The 17742-nt window shown below is 39.8% G+C and overlaps 2 protein-coding genes across 2 annotated transcripts; both read right to left on the reverse strand.

The window, feature by feature from the left end:
- Positions 1-6: 6 nt before the first annotated feature.
- On the reverse strand, positions 7-4173 carry LOC129759846 (dipeptidase 2-like). Its single transcript, XM_055757385.1, has 4 exons — positions 3150-4173; positions 833-1008; positions 508-757; positions 7-436 (listed from the first exon to the last, which is right to left on the reverse strand). The coding sequence occupies exons 1-4, from the start codon at positions 3957-3959 to the stop codon at positions 341-343; spliced, it is 1332 nt and encodes a 443-aa protein (XP_055613360.1). The 5' UTR covers positions 3960-4173; the 3' UTR covers positions 7-340.
- Positions 4174-4637: 464 nt separating this feature from the next.
- On the reverse strand, positions 4638-16789 carry LOC129759847 (uncharacterized). The gene is made up of 2 exons (XM_055757386.1): positions 16036-16789; positions 4638-9709 (listed from the first exon to the last, which is right to left on the reverse strand). The coding sequence occupies exons 1-2, from the start codon at positions 16775-16777 to the stop codon at positions 5238-5240; spliced, it is 5214 nt and encodes a 1737-aa protein (XP_055613361.1). The 5' UTR covers positions 16778-16789; the 3' UTR covers positions 4638-5237.
- Positions 16790-17742: the final 953 nt, after the last annotated feature.

Consider the following 17742-nt stretch of genomic DNA (forward strand, 5'->3'; position numbering starts at 1 on the left):
TATTTAGCACATTAAGAGTAGGTACATCCATGAAATAAATCTTATCTGATGTTAGATTAATCTCACTGAAAATTATTTATAATAAATCCATCGATAGAAGTACCTCGAATTTTGGGCATTCAAACATTAAGAAATTTTCTATTTTACCAATTTTCTGTTGAATCTGTATTCATGGTCGACGAAGTTCGAATTATTTTGATTATAAAATTAACTTAAATGCACAGACTACAATCAGTGGTAAATGTGTGCTGGAGCTGAAGAAGTTTTAATGCTGTTTGATTGTATATTTGATGATAGTAGCTCGGCAACTAACAAATTTTAGGTGTTGCAATTATTTAGTTTATGTCTCTGGATAACGACAATAAGCATTCCCTTCGATGGCTTCTAATGGGATCCAATCCTCGGACAGAGGCAGCCGGTTTTTGCTAACTTCCACCTTGACAATGAAATAATATACAAAAAAAAACTTAATCAAATGAATCCACATAAAATTAATCAGAATCTTACCTCACGCAAAACGCGTACAATGTTACCGCCAACGAGTTTCTTAATCGCCACCGAGCCCCACAGTCGATCACGAGCCAACTCGGCAAGCAATAGCGGGTAGTTTTTAGGCGATCCACTCAACCCGACGTGGTCCACTCCGGCAATGGCTCGCACATAGTTGATTGCAGTGATTGCATCCTTCAGTGGCATCGCCTTCTCTCCGCAACGTTCCACGTTGAGCATCAACACACCGCCGTTTTGAGAAACAGCACTGTAGATATGTTAGTTTTGAAAAACGAAATTCTTAAAGTAGGTAGGTCCTTTATATAACAGAACGAATGCTAACCTTAAGATATGGTCTGGTACAGCGGCTGTAGAACCGTTGCAAGCCATTGATGTTGGCAGCGCATTAGAAAGCAGCAAGGGGGCCTTTGCTACATTCAGAGCTACCATCATGGCCGGTTCCGAAAGACGAGAGATTTCCACCAACATGCCCAGGCGATTCATCTCGTGGATAACGACCTATTGTAAATTGATATAAAAAAGTGTTAAGACCGTGAGAAGTCGAGAAAATCGCAGAGAGCCTGCTCATGTTGACGAGTTCAAGAACAAAGAGCATGCTTCCATTGTATGTATGTATGTATGTATTTCTACCACCCAGGTAGCAAGGCACAGCCGGTAGCAGCGAGCAACTCTTGCTCTGTAATTTGTTCCAGACTCATCCGATTGATAAGTTCAAATGCCTTTGAATGGACTGTTCCAAAGGAGAAGAGATATAAGCAGAAGCGCTTATAGCTCTAGATGGGGAAAGGATTGAGTTGTCTCCATCGAAAGAACATAATAAACCTATCTAACATTTGAGTCGACCATTACAATGCAGAGCGCTCAGCTGGGTGGGGAGACGAGCCCGTCCTCAATTCACGATTCAGTGCTGGTGAGGTAGCCCAATGCTCTCCTCAAGAATCGCTTCAATTGGATGCCCGGATGGCCCAACCCAAAACCCCAAATGACATTCATATATTGATAAATTGAAATGTTAATCATTATAAACAGTGGAATTTATTAATGGAATTATTGACAACTAAAAGCTAATATAATATTGTAGGAAACATGTAAGATGAAGAGGTAGTATTTAGTAAAATGAAGAAACAGTTAGAAGAAAATAAACTAAAAAAGGTGAAATCTCAAAATAATACAGAAATAAAAACGGTGATATGAATTGACAAAATTAATAGATTCTTAATTACTTGCAATGAACGTTTGTCAATTTGAAATAAGATTATAATTTTTATTGCAATGAAAATTTAGTGACATGGAATACTGAAAGAATAACAGCCTTATTAAATCAAACTTTAAATTTATGGTACATATATTAAGTCAACATTTCCTGATGAAAAATTAGTTGGAAAAGATTGTTCCATTTTCTAAATTTGGGAGAGCGTATCTTCGCATTTATAACTTATCCGAGTAAATTAAATAAAACCGGTTTACGTACAGCGTTTGAATATGGTGCTAATGATTAAAAAGGAACTAACGAAATTGTTCATAGTTACACACCCACACCTCTAAAAAACTAAAATCTTCAACTATCCCCAAACTACAACCCTGATTAGCTTATTTTTGAATCGCTAGGATAAAAGGAAGGAGAGGAAAAGATAGTATAAAGAGAAATAATCAGAACTCTCTCACCGGCTTCACTGCAAAAGTCGCCGCTTGCTGTGATCGAAAATGAAAACGTTCGACACGTTCGAACTTGCGTTGGTCTGACTCCAGTTGTGCGCTAAAACTATGTATTTTTTACCAATTTCATAATTAAACCGACTGCTAACAATCACTTTATCACAAATGTAATCCGTAATCCGATTCGTAATAAAAAAAAAAATTGCACAATTCTATTCCTCTTCATTGGATCAATCGTAAGTTTCCATAAAAACTAATCACTTTTTTACATGATAAGTTTCGATCTAACCACATATTTTAAATTTTTTGTAGACTTTATCAAAACTTTTCTTTGATCTCCTATCACAAATTTATCACCAACATCACCATCCTCACTTTCAGCAGCCAACTCTCCTTAAGATTGGATTATAATCGACCGACGACGAGAAGTAAAAAAAAAAACGACCATTCAGCTTGACACTCGAAGCGCGAAATAACAAAGAGCATGCTTCCATTCCACACAAAACCGACAATCTTCCGCTGATTAGGTCCGCTATTTGTTCATAGATGGCGTCAGTGAGCGAAGTCACGTGTGGAACTGCTCATTGACAATGATCATTCGACATTGCTATTAAATTTGTTTAAAAACATAGATACTATTTTTGAAGTGATTTTTGAGTGAACATATGGAAGTTTGTGCCAGGAGAACAGTATTCACGAACATTAATCGTATCCAAGCCCAAACAGAATCATTTGACTTACAGATGTAAAGTTTCTAATGGCTAAGTGATCAATCAAACTATATAGGCTTCGATCGAATACGGTTTTCTTCAACACAGTTTTTTTTATTAACATAGACATGCTTTAACAACAAGAAAATTATGGTTTTGAACGAAATTAGAATAAGTAGCCATTTTAATTAACTGTTGATAAAAAATGGCGGTCACACACTGACGCCATCTAGTATCAAACAGCGGAGGATTCAAGCTTAAGTCATTACTCACCTCGCCGAAATTAGTTAACGTTGTCGGTAGATTCTCGTCGAAGAAGTCCGTCCTTATGGAAGCACTAGCCCATGGAGTGGTACATCCAATACCGGTCAGCGAAACGAATCGTGTGCCAAGGGAATACATCGATCGTAGCACAGCTAAACTAGAACCTAGCATATGACCCCCCTCTAGCCCGAACAGGACTGCCAGTTTTCCATCGTTATGGGCCTGCTCCATCTCATCAGCGTTTTCAACAATCATCATATCCGAGTTCTTCTTCACCATCCGTCGAGCATCATCGATTCCTTCGAGAGTTAGCTGCACTGCATCCAGGTACTGGGCAGCGCATGGTACGGATATTGGCCACAGCAGTGCGCCAACCATGCTGTTCCTCACCTCGGCATAACTTTTGCTGAAATTGACGCCCAATTGAGGCGCCCAGTAACCTTCCACAAGGGGAGATTCGGCAAGTAAACGGCGTATGAATGCTAACCGAGCTTCCAATAGGGAGGATGATCTTAGTTGTAAAGCCAAGGGTATTCCTGCAGCCAGGCCGATACAAACTAGCAGGGCCGAAACAATGGCGATGATTTTACGGGATCGCCTATTGGTTGGAAGCTTCGGAGGTGGAGGTGATATATTTTCCTTCTTGTAGGAATGAATACTACCGTTCTTGATCTTTTCGGGATATTTAGTAATCTCTGGGGGCAGGTCGATATCCGCGATCTCGGTAAACACGAAGCAGTGCTGTTTGCAGCCCGACTGATGCTGATGGATTGTCCCTAGTTCCATGAAGTCGGTGTGATGGTTTGGCATCGGATTCATCTTTGCGATCCGCTGATATTCGTAACGGATCTGGGGCTGTGGTATCGATCCGATTTCCTCGGACGCGGTCTCGTTGGAGTCCGTCTTTCTGGCGATACTTGAACACCGATTTACCAAGAAAATATTCCGTATCACGAAAGGCGTATAAACAATCGAACGTTTAATGTATCATATTTTCTTCTAATGACAGACAAACCTTGAATTGATTTCAGGATTTACGGACATGCGCATATATGCATTTAAGGACACCCATGTGAAAAAATCCTTGTACCGAGGGGCTTTGAACAAATCAAAAAGAAAATAGCATCGAGTGGTGCTCCGTGGATAATTCTCGATGTTTAAATGATAACCTGTCTTGCGCTCATATGTGGCTATCAACTTTGTAACGGTCGTGAGGTGACATAATGATGTAAGGGTTGGGTCAGTTTTTGTTTGGAAATCTAGCATTATTTCAGCAGAATAGTCAGTTCAAAAGCGTTTTTTCACTTGCAGTTTGAAAAATGTGCTTAAAATATGACTTGTCTTGTCACTACTATGTTATAAATGCTGCTTTATTTTAGATCTTACAAAAATCAAAAATGTTTTAATTCAAGAAATTAGACGATAATATGCATTTTTAACACACATAAAACACACTAACATATCTGTAGTATAAGTGTAGTTGTTGTTGATTGGGGGATGAAAAAAACCAAATTCTGGTAGCAAAATGCTTCAAACTAAAATTTATTACAGAGTGGTTAGTTTGATATTATAAGTTTCAAATTCAGTTAACTTACATTTATAGTTTTCTTGAGTGCCTTTGCAACAACAAATTGACTTGTAATGTAGTGTCGTCGATCAGAGAGAACTGTTACAAGAGAAATAGGTAATTTTGTTCAATAGAATTTAACAATTTCTAAACATCAAAGTAGCTAACCTCAATTCTCAACTCAACTTGTAATCCGGAAATCCCGCCAGCTATTCTAGAACTGGTTTAGCACGTTATCGCAAATTTCGGGTAACTATTGATTAGCAAAAAAGGAAATGGTTTTAATAATTAAATTATTTAGGAAGTGCACTTTATAATTCACTTTATGTAAACCTCGGGTTTACCCACGTTGCTGAAGTGATCCTGTAGATGATGAAAAAATGTGTTAAGAGCCGTATCCACCGTCGTCGTTCGTCTGTCAGCTCGTCTGTCAGCTCGTCTTGTCAGAAATAGTTGTAGGAAACGCCCCTAATGTGCTCTCTGCAGCAGTGTACCCAGTTCTCAACAGTCTCCCCCCCGTAACGCTGGCCTTAAGGTTGGTTAGGTCCTGCGTTCCCCTTCTGTATGTCTAAGACTGCCAATTTAGAGACCGCCTGCCGTGTGAGCCCCTTATTCGTAATTATGATGGCTTTGCGAATTCGGCCATCTGCCCCTCGGATTATTTCCTGAACCCGACCTCGCGTCCAACCATTTCTTCGCGCTTCACTGGCAATAACTACTAAGTCACCAACTTCGACGGGTTTCACGTCCAAAAACCATTTCGTGCGGCGCGTTATTGAAGGCAAGTACTCACGCACCCATCGACTCCAGAAGACATCTAATTGCTGTTGAAGTTGGTTCCAGGTATGACCGATATCATTAGCCGCTCGTGATGCGTTACAAGGATTCTGTTTTACTCCATTTGAACTGCCGAGTAAGAAATGATTTGGCGTTAGGGCTTCCTGCTCCTCCGATTCCAAGGGTAGATAAGTAAGAGGACGTGAGTTCACCATCCCTTCTGCGTCAACTGCTAGTGTGTACAGCGCCTCATCGTCTAGCTTCCGTCCAGCGTGAACAGACGCTTCCAGCGCCGTTTTGACGGAACGCACCATGCGCTCCCAACATCCGCCCATGTGTGGAGTTCCGGGTGGTATGAATACCCATTTTGTATTGGCATTCGTGAAGGTGGATGCCATGTTCAAATGAAAGTCTTCAATTTGCTTTTTCAAGATGTTGTCGGCTCCTCGAAAGTTGGTGCCATTGTCTGAGTGGATTTCTATTGGAGCCCCGCGTCTACCTATGAATCTTCTGATACTCATTATGCACGACTGAGTGCTTAAAGTGTGGACCACTTCAACGTGTACTGCCCGTATCGTCATGCAGGTGAAAAGGGCCACCCATCTTTTCACTGAACTCCTTCCTATCTTGACGAACACAGGGCCAAACAAGTCCAATCCCACGTAACTGAATGGGCGGGTGAAAGAAGCCATTCTAGCTTCGGGCAACGGAGCCATTCGAGGAGTTTGAGGCTCTGATTTATACACCTTGCAAGACTGACACCTGCGGGTTACTCTTTTAACGACGGGTCGGAGTTGTGATATGTAGAAACATTGTCGCAATTCGTTTACTACGGTTTCCGAGTTACGGTGAAGATACTTGCGATGATAGTAATGTATGATGAGCTCAGTCACGTAATGATCCTTTGGCAAAATTACAGGAAATTTAAGGTTCGACGCCACATTTTTCGCTGCTCCCACTCTACTATCTACTCTTAGCACTCCTCTCTCGTCTAAGTACGGGGTGAGCTTGCGAAGTGCGCTTGTTCTGGGTAGTCGCATTTGGTGTTCCATTTTAAGTGTTTGATTCCTTTCAAGAATTGTTATTTCATTAGAAAATACATCTCGCTGGCACAGGCGGAAAAGAGCATTCTCTCCAGCTATCAACTCTTCTTGATTAAGAAATACGCTATCAACATGCTTCTTGATAAGGTTATGCCACCGATACATATATGCCATAGTTCGCACTAGGCGCTCCCACTTGGAAAAATTAGTGAACACAACTAATGGTTCTAATACAACTGCTCCAGAATGTACACATGAAATCCTCAATTCTTCTTCTGTAGTATTCAGCGCCTTCGGTTGTGGCCAAGCCTCTTCTGGCTCCCACAGGAATGCTGGTCCTTTGAACCAACTGTCACTTGAACTTATTGGAGGTCCTTGGCCCCATTTGGTAGCGTGATCGGCGACGTTGAGCCTGGACGGAACCCAGCGCCATTCGGAAACGTTAGTAGTCGTCAAAATTTCTCCTACGCGACATGCTACAAATTGCGTAAATCGGCGATGATCGGAACGGATCCACGCCAGCACCGTACTAGAATCGGACCATAATACGACCCGTTTTGCAGAGATCGTATGTCCTTCCATGATGCACTTCTTCAAACGTGTTCCCAAGACAGCGGCCTGGAGTTCCAGGCGCGGAATAGACCAGTGTTTTAGCGGGGCCACCTTTGTTTTGGCTGCCACTAGGCAGCATTCAAATCCTCCTGAGCTGTTTGGAAGACGGAAGTATCCGGCGGCCGCGTACGCTTCTTCGCTGGCGTCCACAAATATATGTAATTCCGTTTGTTGGTAGCGGATATTACCCACTCCGTCAAAGTAGCAGCGGGGAATTCGAAGGCCAGAAATCTGTTTAAATTGTTCTGTCCACCGAAGCCATTTCGCGAATGCCTCCTTGTCTATCCGCTCATCCCATTCCGTACCGAAGCGCCAGATATCTTGGAGTAAGACCTTACCGTGCAGTATGAAGGCGGCCAACAAACCAAGGGGGTCAAAGAAACTCATTAGGCAGCGCAAGACTTGTCGTTTTGTTGGGCAATCTCCTTTCGCTATAATATCGTGGAGTTCTGAGGGAAGTGTAGTAGAATACGCCAGAAGATCCTCTTCGGGCAACCAGTGCATACCCAGGACGCGCTCGTAATTTCGGGATTCCAGATCTAAAGTTTTAATATCTTGTGTAGCTTTCTCGCCTAGGCTTAATAGCACCTCTTCGTAGTTAGATCGCCAACCTCTAATGTTGAAACCACCTGCTGCATGGATCATTCGGACTTGTGAAGACACGGTGGAAGCCTCTTCTAACGTTTCAAAGCTGTCAACGTAGTCGTCAACGTAGTGTCTGTGTATAATACCTTCTACAGCCCTTGGATAACTCGTTTCGTATTCCTTCGCGTTCTTATTTTTTACAAATTGAGCCGCTGCTGGTGAACAAGTCGCTCCAAATGTTGCAACATTCATGACGTAAATTTTTGGTGTACTTTCAGGATCTGACCTCCACAGGAAACGTTGGGCCTGTTGATCTTTAGGATCAATCAATATTTGGTGAAACATTTCGGTTATATCCGCTGTAACGGCAACCGGATATTGGCGAAAGCGGAAGAGTATCCATGGGAGTGGCACTAGCTCATCAGGTCCCTTCAGCAACATAGAGTTTAATGAAACCCCATCAACTGTCGCAGCGGCGTCCCAGATCATTCGAACCTTTTCGGGTTTCTTTGGGTTGATCACCACACCCAATGGCAAATACCAAATACGTCTAAGATCCGAGTTCTTCTGCTCTGTTTCTGTCAACTGGTGGGCATAACCCTTTGCCTGATAGTCGGCTAACTGTTTAGTTATATTTTCTCGAAGAGAAGGATTCTTGGCCATTTTTCGCTCCAGACATTCCAAACGTTTGACGGCCATTGGGTAGCTGTCGGGTAGCTCAAAGTTGTCGAAACGCCACAGCAATCTAGTGGAGAATCTTCCTCCTACTCGGCAAGTTGACTCCTCCAGAATTGAACGAGACCTGCGATCCGCTGCAGATTCCAACTTTATTCCAGGTGTGATTCCTGTTTCTTCCTGAGCGACGAAATCACGTACCATAATATTAAGTGTTTTTTCTTCGGTGCAGTTACACGTGTGCAAGTTAACGGAAGAGATCGCTGAATCATCACTACCGCCGTAGACGCACCACCCCAAGCGAGTTTTTGCTGCTTTTGGCTCATCAGCTCGTCCTTCTCTGATACGTAACGGCACTGTCAAGTTGAGATTGTTTACACCGATTAAAATCCGAGGCACTGCGTTGGCATAACTGGCCACTGGTAGGCCTTTTGGATGTTCATACTTGTTGACCAGGTTCTCATAGTTCAGCGTCTGTGCCGGGAGCGACAAATCTTTAACCGTGCGCGTTTCTTTCAAATAGGTTTTTTGATTGTTCAAACCGGAAACTAGAAGATCGACTATCATGGAATTTTCTTCCATACGTGACATGTTGCCGGTCCACTGGAGGCATAGTGCTTGTGGTATTCCTTTAACTCCTAACTCCTCAGTCAGTGCTTCTTCTATCAGCGTGAGGGAGGACCCCTCATCTATAAATGCAAAGGTTTGTATAACTTTCCCATTTCCAAACACCTTTATAGGTATAATTCGGAAAAGAACTCCACGCCCCAGGCTTCGATGGGAAAGAGTTTCTCCGGAAGCAACTCCAGTTTGGCTTGGTCCTTCTGTTTGTACGCCTGATGGTGGCGAGGAGCGGTTGGAATGGAGAAGCGGATGATGGCGAGACGTGCATCCGGAAACCCCACATCTATTGTTGCTACGGCAAGACCTCTTTCCGTGGGCGAAGAGACATGTTCTGCATATTCCCATCGACTGGATAAAGTGCCAACGATCGTCTATTTCCAAGGATTTAAATTTCTCACAATACTTCAGGTAATGTTCACCAGAACAACTCGGACATCCTTTCTTGGCGGGAACATTTGTTTCTTTCGAAAGCTCAGCGTGCGTATGTACGACACCACGCTTTGCTTTGCTGTTCTCCTCGTTCATAACTGCTCCGCTGTACACACAAACCCGGCTGACTGATTGCACCACACCTTTCATAAACACACTAAACGTCTTCAAATTCACCTCATTTAACATGGCGATATGGGCTCCCCACTGATACTTGATGTGCGCGGGCAATCGATTGACGAGTTCGCTTAACAGATGTGGTACCTCGGATATAAGAAATTAGTTATTTCACTTATTCGTTAGCACTTAACTATTTTACAGCCGACGCTCTTCTACCCCTCATGTTATTCGCTTCTAGAACCACAGTGTATTCATTTGGCCAACGTCGTGTACACAGTAAAGTATAAACCAATAACCAAGTTCATCAATGTAGATGTGGCCGGTATCACATCCCCTCTTTTCTATAAGATTGTAGAACTATAACTTTCCAATAAATAATTCTATGACTCAAAGTTGTTCACCGGAACTGTCATTAGAAGTTTCCGGAAACTAGCTGATATGATTGAATAAAACATCATCTTTTGAAACATAAAATCCGTTCACCAAGTTTGCACTGCCATTTCAAGCGTTCAACCGTATCCGTTAGCATTGAATTTAATGAGAGTTATTAAGCGAATACTAGCGACACCATGTCCTCCATAGAAAAGCTTCGATTTATTAGAGGGCTTTTGGATACGGCCTTGCATTTGTCCTAACTACAAAACGTCAAACATTTACCTGGCATCGCGGATTCAGTTATCTCTAATTTCCGACATAGTTCACATATCTTTTTCTTTCTCTTTTTTTTTTTAACTACTCAATAAGGTTGTTGAGTACCATTTATACCGCAACGGAGCGTCATCTGCTCAATCAACACTACACAGTAAACGAAAATTACCGAGTTCGGTAATTTTTTTACCGAAATCCTAACATGTGTAAATCGGTAAACTGTTCGGTAATTTTTTCGGTAAAAAATAAACGAACATCGGTAAATCGATTCTTTATTTACCGATGTTCGGTTATTTTTTACCGAAAAAATTACCGAACAGTTTACCGATTTACACATGTTAGGATTTCGGTAAAAAAATTACCGAACTCGGTAATTTTCGTTTACTGTGTATACTTAAAATGCAGAAATAAAAAAAACAGATTTTGCTTACCTTTTTTTTTTTTTTTAATTTGCTAATTCACGATTTAAATATTAAAAATAAAACAGATCTGAGGTTTTCTAGAAACTCTCCTATCAAGCTTTAAATTGATAAGTTTTTTTTTTTTTTTTATTCGTAATTTTTTATTTTTTTTTAAATAAAAACCTTCACTTACTTTATATTTTTCATAATTAAATGACATTAACTTAGCAATGAAGTCATTATTCTTTTACTGATTACCAATCATGAAACCACATTGTAAATATCTTTAAAAATCTCACAAACCATGAGAATACCTCCATGAAAATGTTGAATGAAGAATAGACTTTTTCCACAGCAGATATTTTAAGATCTAATAAATTATTTGATTAATATTTAACTAAAACATTAATGATATAAATACTCCCCATATCTGTGCTAACGACCTGATTTTTTTTTTAAAACAGTGATGATAGTTGAAACAACTGAAGATCAAATAATCTGTTAACTCGGTTAGATCTGATAAACCTGATTACCTTAATTCAAACTCCATCTCGCTAATTTGTTCCTTGGAATTCCTCAGATTAGGACAGGATAAATTTCCACGTTTTTTTTTTTTTTTTACGAAATATCATTTGCATGATAAATAATTTGTGACAATGTTCGGAAAATCGCTCAAGAACAGCAATCAGGATTTGTTTCAAGCTAGAATACTTTTACCTCTGAGTGCTGTGATAGGCACGTGGTGAACGTATCCGTTGAATATTTGTCGAACATCAACACTAACTAGATACATATAAATATATCATGCTCCATCGGGGCTAACGTTGCTTTTCGTCACGTGGCTAATCAACGCGTGATCGACATACTTGATGATACATTTTGAACGTCGCTCTCACAATCATTCGCTAACGCCTGTTCTTCAATCATTGTTGATAATGATAGACGATCATGAATCTCTCAGAAGAAAAATCATAAGAAATACTAGGACAACATGTTGAAAAAACCGTTGCACATGAAGGAAAGTTCACACATTTTGTGAGCTCCAATTAAACACTTATTACTCTTCGAATCGCGGACCAACGCTGCAGAACGTGTATTGAAACATTGAAATGTTTCGAATTAGACCTCATCTGAACTCCAACACTACCTTCGAACTCCATCAGATCTGCTTATCAATTAAACTTGGTTCTAGTATCACTGCTAGTATCTCCTCCCTATATATATATTTTTAAAATTACAGTAAACTAGATCATTTCAGTGTACTTTCCGCATAGATATTTGAAGATTTTATAAATATAACGAAATCAAGCAACCGACCTGTTTGCGATTGCTTTCATTTCTTTTTCAAAACAGAAATCAATAGTTCTTAATAAATTTGTTGATGCATGCATACAAAAGTATAGAATTTTGAAATACTTCTAGTTTGACTTGAAGATTCAACTCTTCAAATCAGTCGTTGAAAGATATCATTTCCAAGTGTCAATTCAACGGTGCAGAGGTCCAACCTGACTGTTGTCCTACCTTCAGAAACACTTCACTAAGCAACCAAACACACACAAGAAATTCCATTGGAACCTGATATTGACCTGAAGAAATCCTCATCATTGCCCATAAGGCTATCGCATATTTCAAGTGTCAATAGTTACGATACACTGGCCAAATTTATATTAAAGCTTGCAAAGCTCTTAACGATGTACGCGTTCAATATACTTTTTTTCCAATCACTATGATGGCAGCTCAAATTCGTGTGCTCAGAGATACAAACTTTATAAATAATATTATTTTTATTTTCATTTTTTTTTTCAACAGTATGAACGTTTGCATTACTATTTTAATTTTGAAATATTCAACCACAAATTCCATCACAGGTTTAAGTTTGTTATCCTTTTTTTCAAGTTTTATACCATTTCGCTCAAGTTAAAATAGAACTTTAACAAATGCTTTACACATTCGTTCAACTTGAAGCAATGTTTATTAAATACTTTTTTTTATTTTACTTCAGCATATGCGTATTCGCATGTACCACAACGTATATTTTTCAACCATAACATGGTCCGTGTTTCTACGCAACACATACATATAGCGATTCCTTGAAGAACCCGTGCCTGACAGAACAGCACATTCAACTCAACCATTAGAATGGTCCGTATTCCTTTGAAATACATTAAGCGGTTTTAAACCCGTGTAGCAAACTACACCTTCAACTCAACCAAATAGGTCCGTGTTTAATATAAAACACATTCAGCGGTTCCTTTAAGAACCCGTGCCTGACAGAACAGCACATTCATCCCGACCACAGTGTGGCCCGTGTTTCACTAATGAACACATTAAGCGGACTCCTATGGTCCCGTGCCTGACAAAACAGCACATTCATCCCGACCGATTAGGCCCGTGTTGGTTCTGCATTCAATACTCAGTCATAAAGACCCGTGCCAAGCACATTAAAATCAACCTTCAATAAGGTCCATGTTCATCAACATATGCCAACACCTTTTAATAGATTAAGCCAAAGCTATCCATACACCGAAAAAAAAATCATGGTAACCGTTACCATATCCGAGGGTAAATTTAAAAATAAAAACAGATGGTTTTTTTTCGAGTACGTTTTTGTTTATCTTGAACAACACATTAGTTAAAATTACCATGTGAACGTGTTATGGTGCGTTATGGCAGAATGACGGTCAATTTTACTATGCCATGGTATTTAAGACAAAACTATGGTAATTTATCCATGCATTGAATGAAATCATTTAAATTTTTAAAATGCTGGTTTATTTATTCATCACTTTTATTTTTTTCTTCACAAATAATATTTTTGTCATTAACACTGGATCAGGAACTAAATGGCAAAACCTAACTTGATGAAGGTTCCTTCGACATTTTGTTTCCGGTGTTCCGCGGTTGTCCCAAGATTTTATTTTGGTCTTCTCGAATCATCATCGCCCCGTGCCCTAGAAATATAAAAAAAGTTAAATATTGTGCAGAAATACTAATAAATTTTACTTACTCTTGAAAATTTTATAAACTGTTGAAATTAGCGGCCGTTGATGACTCTGCTTGCACTCCAGATTGTAATGGCCTTCTGCGGATAAATAAAACATGTTATCTTTTGTGACATATCCCACACCAAAACACTTTACCTTTAAGATCGCGGCACATAGCACAAAATCAATATTGTTTCCAATGTTTCAACAATAAATTAAAATCCAAAGCCATTTCAATGGCAAGGAGGCAACAAAGTGCAAGATGATACATCTAATTGAAAGTATTTTGGCTATTGACAACCATGGTAAAATGTACCACAGTATTGTCACGATAACCAAAATTTTATATTCGAATGCACAAAACGTTCCGCATGGTAAAATTAAACCTCTTTTTATGTAGGTTTACCACATTTTCTTTTGACCCGCATGGTAGCATTAACCAAAAGATCGTCAAAATAACCAAAACTTCATATTTATCAACAAATTTTGCGCATGGTATAATTAAACCTATTTTTTCATAAAGGTTTACCATCTTTTTTCTGCCCCGCATGGTAAAATTAACCAAAAAGTCGTCAAAATAACTAAAACTTTATTTATATCGACAATATTAACGTATGGTAAAATTAAACATTTTTATTCATTTTGGAATACCATGATTTTTCTTTCAGTGTAGCTTCCAATTTCCAGTCACATTGACCCGTGCCAAGTAAAGCCCTAAAGTAAAAGTGCGGCAGACTGAATTTCTCACCGATTCGGCAGCACTGAAAAAGCTTCTGTAATCCTTCAACACTGCCAATAACGAAAACATTCGCATGACTTCTTGTTGATGTGCAACTGTGTCGCAGATTGTGAAGTTGATTTTCGTTTTGAGAATATTATTTAATTTGTGTCCGTTGTGTCAATTGTTAAAATAAAAATTAAGTGCTTCTTTCCGTTTTGTTCCAATGAATTTTCTCAGCATTCTTGATTAATTTCAATTAAAAAATTGAATGTCACAGTCACACAACACAGATTGCAATACCTGCCACGAATTTGAAATGGTAAAAATGGTTATGCTCGATTGGAACGACTTTTGACAGTTCGATTGGAACTCCGCGATGACAGTCTGCCGCACTTTTATTTTAGGGCTTTATGTGCCAAGCACATTCAAATAAACCTTCAGAAAGGTCAATTTTCTCTTTATAATCCAATGCCTTTAATAATCAATTAATAGCTTTCATGTGTTTGAAAGTTCTCATTTATGAACTTGTTATGCCTATTCAAATTATAAAATAGAAACCACACTTTTACTCCAGACATTTTTTTTTTACTTGCCATTTTTGTTTACGAAACCTGGATTGATTGATAGTGAACGTTAACAAGTTGCTAAATTCATGAGGATTAAAACTTAGAAATAATCAATTTAATTCCTTTAAATACCTTCGATATTTGAGTCCGTTTTCAGTTCGATCAATCAACATTCAAGCACATATCAATAATGTATTTATATTCTATTTTGTTTATTTGTAGAGGTCATTTGTCCTCTACACACGTTGTCATAGATTTATTTTTTTTTTTTTTTAATTTAAAAACTGTATCCTTAATTTATTTCAAGTGTACATGATTAACTAAGGTATGTTTATGATTGTGATGCTAGAAATTCGCCTGGCTATAATGCATTTTTACTGAATAAGTTCAATAAGACAGTTTACTAAAAAAATATTAACAAAATCTAATTCTTTTAGCTAGAATGCTTTAGTCATTATGCCGCTATTAAGCCTCTATCTCGGCATTTACCAAACAATCCCTGTTCCTCTACAGCACTATCAATCTGTCGCTCATCAAAACCAATACAGATCCACTATCGTGGAATGTGATAGAAACGCTGAAACTACATTCCGCAGGCATATAAAAACCCATGTCATCTACAGGCCTTCTCCTTCTTTTCCACTGCCTTTTCTTCCAAAATCCTTCCGATTGTAATTGTAATTTTATTGAGTGACAATAGCACCCTCAAATAATCTCTTTATGTGATAAATACATCAACCGTAGAAAGTGTTTATTTTGGTTTACAATATTTTTGTTGTTGCTGTTTTTAAATTGCGAATTTGAATTTCAAGGTTAGAATCGCGCATCAAATTTAAATTGATTCGCATCTCAGAAGAATACATTTTTCTGAACAGCATACTGCTACGTGGTATCAACATAATCTTCTTTACCTTAAATTTGGATCCCATCCTCGTCGCCAGTTTGTGGTACCTCGGATATAAGAAATTAGTTATTTCACTTATTCGTTAGCACTTAACTATTTTACAGCCGACGCTCTTCTACCCCTCATGTTATTCGCTTCTAGAACCACAGTGTATTCATTTGGCCAACGTCGTGTACACAGTAAAGTATAAACCAATAACCAAGTTCATCAATGTAGATGTGGCCGGTATCACAACAGAGATGGGTTTGAAAGGTGGTCATGAAGATTAGCGGCCTCAAGATTATCGCATATACTATTCACAGCGATCCCATAATCAATTAGAGCCTCAAGACGTTCTGATTTTGGCGCTGGGGTTGCACGTATTTTCTCTAAAAGCGCATTGATTATTAATTCTGGCCGCCCGTAGAAAAGGCGAAGCGTTTCCATTATTTGCGGAACACACTTTGGCATAGTTAGCTTACTACGAACGGCTTCTAATGCTGGGCCTTTCAGGCAACGCTGCAAGCGAAGTAAATTTTCTGCTGGGCTATAACCACAAGCTAGAGTGGTATCTGTATACGTACTTATAAAAACCGGCCACTCAGCAAGTACTCCCGTAAACACAGGTAAATCACGATGCATTACCTGTCGCGCGGCAATTTGGGAGGGCGTAGGTTGGTACGCGGTCCAAACATGGGCAAAATTATCTTTTTCTTGTGGGCTTAACCCAAGTTGTTCAATTAGATGAGAAAGGGACTCACTTTCTTGCTCTGGCAGTTTAGATTGGTCAATAAAGGAAGTAAATGGAACAGTCTTACCTGCAGTCTGATGAACCGTCTTACTAAGGGGGGGAGGCTGTTGTTTACCGTAAACTCCAGGAACTTGATCATACCCAGGCGGCATAACTGAAGACATCGCGAGTGGTTGAGTAGAATCCACGGTTGCTTGGCGCAATTCCAGAGCTGTCTTGGTTGTCTTCGGCTGCACGGGGCTGATATCCATCTCTGATGTACACAAGTGGGAATCGGGGATGGTTTTTTTGCACCACCGAACGTTTGGGATATGCTCCTGTGTTTCGTTTGGGAGTGAACTGTCCCAGCTGTATATCCTCCATCAATTCGTGTTGAATCGCGCTGCTTAACTGCTGCTGCTGATTCTTTCCTGGAGCGTGCCCCCACTAGGAGAGCGACAGCACCGTTTGTAGTAGCGGTATCGGCGATCCAGGACTGTACTCGTTGCTGGCGGGATCGATGACTGACGACACTGTGGACTTCCTCCTCAATTGCAGAGATATCCTCTTCCTGGAGCAGTTTAAATTTTTCGGCGACGTATTTTTTCTCCGCACGGATTTCTTCCAACTTTGAGTTGAGTTGTTCCTCATGGATTTCCCGGGCACGGCGATCCAGTGCGCGCTTCTCTTCTAGCAGCTGCAGCTGGAGTGCTTTTCGGCGATTTCGGATACTGGGCGTAGTCAAAACGGAACTCTCGCTAATTGCCGGTATGCAATTCCGGCAGCTCCACGGACGTTCTGAAATTGACCCGGTAACTCCAGCACATGATTGGTGCCACCAACTGTTGCATGTATCGCATTGGACCATGTTGTTCCACGAATCAGGCTTCTGACAGGCGACGCAATGGTTTCCTTCGGAACCTTTGGCTGGAGTTCCATCCTTTCCTTCGGAACCTTTGGCTGGAGTTCCATCCTTTCCTTCGTTTGCTGATCCCGGCATTATAAATTTTGAAGTTTGTTGTTGATTGGGGGATGAAAAAAAACCAAATTCTGGTAGCAAAATGCTTCAAACTAAAATTTATTACAGAGTGGTTAGTTTGATATTATAAGTTTCAAATTCAGTTAACTTACATTTATAGTTTTCTTGAGTGCCTTTGCAACAACAAATTGACTTGTAATGTAGTGTCGTCGATCAGAGAGAACTGTTACAAGAGAAATAGGTAATTTTGTTCAATAG

The sequence above is a fragment of the Uranotaenia lowii genome, unplaced genomic scaffold (assembly GCF_029784155.1).
Source record: "Uranotaenia lowii strain MFRU-FL unplaced genomic scaffold, ASM2978415v1 HiC_scaffold_291, whole genome shotgun sequence".
In the NCBI taxonomy this organism is placed as follows: domain Eukaryota; kingdom Metazoa; phylum Arthropoda; class Insecta; order Diptera; family Culicidae; genus Uranotaenia; species Uranotaenia lowii.

Coding starts and splice junctions, on each gene's coding strand:
- LOC129759846 (XM_055757385.1), bottom strand. CDS start 3,959: ATGAATCCGATGCCAAACCATCACACCGACTTCATGGAACTAGGGACA. Junction 1,009..3,149: donor CGTTAACTAATTTCGGCGAG/GTGAGTAATGAC, acceptor AATTTACAATAG/GTCGTTATCCACGAGATGAA. Junction 437..507: donor TTGTACGCGTTTTGCGTGAG/GTAAGATTCTGA, acceptor TTCATTGTCAAG/GTGGAAGTTAGCAAAAACCG.
- LOC129759847 (XM_055757386.1), bottom strand. CDS start 16,777: ATGGATATCAGCCCCGTGCAGCCGAAGACAACCAAGACAGCTCTGGAA. Junction 9,710..16,035: donor TGACCACCTTTCAAACCCAT/CTCTGTTGTGAT, acceptor CCGAGGTACCAC/ATCTGTTAAGCGAACTCGTC.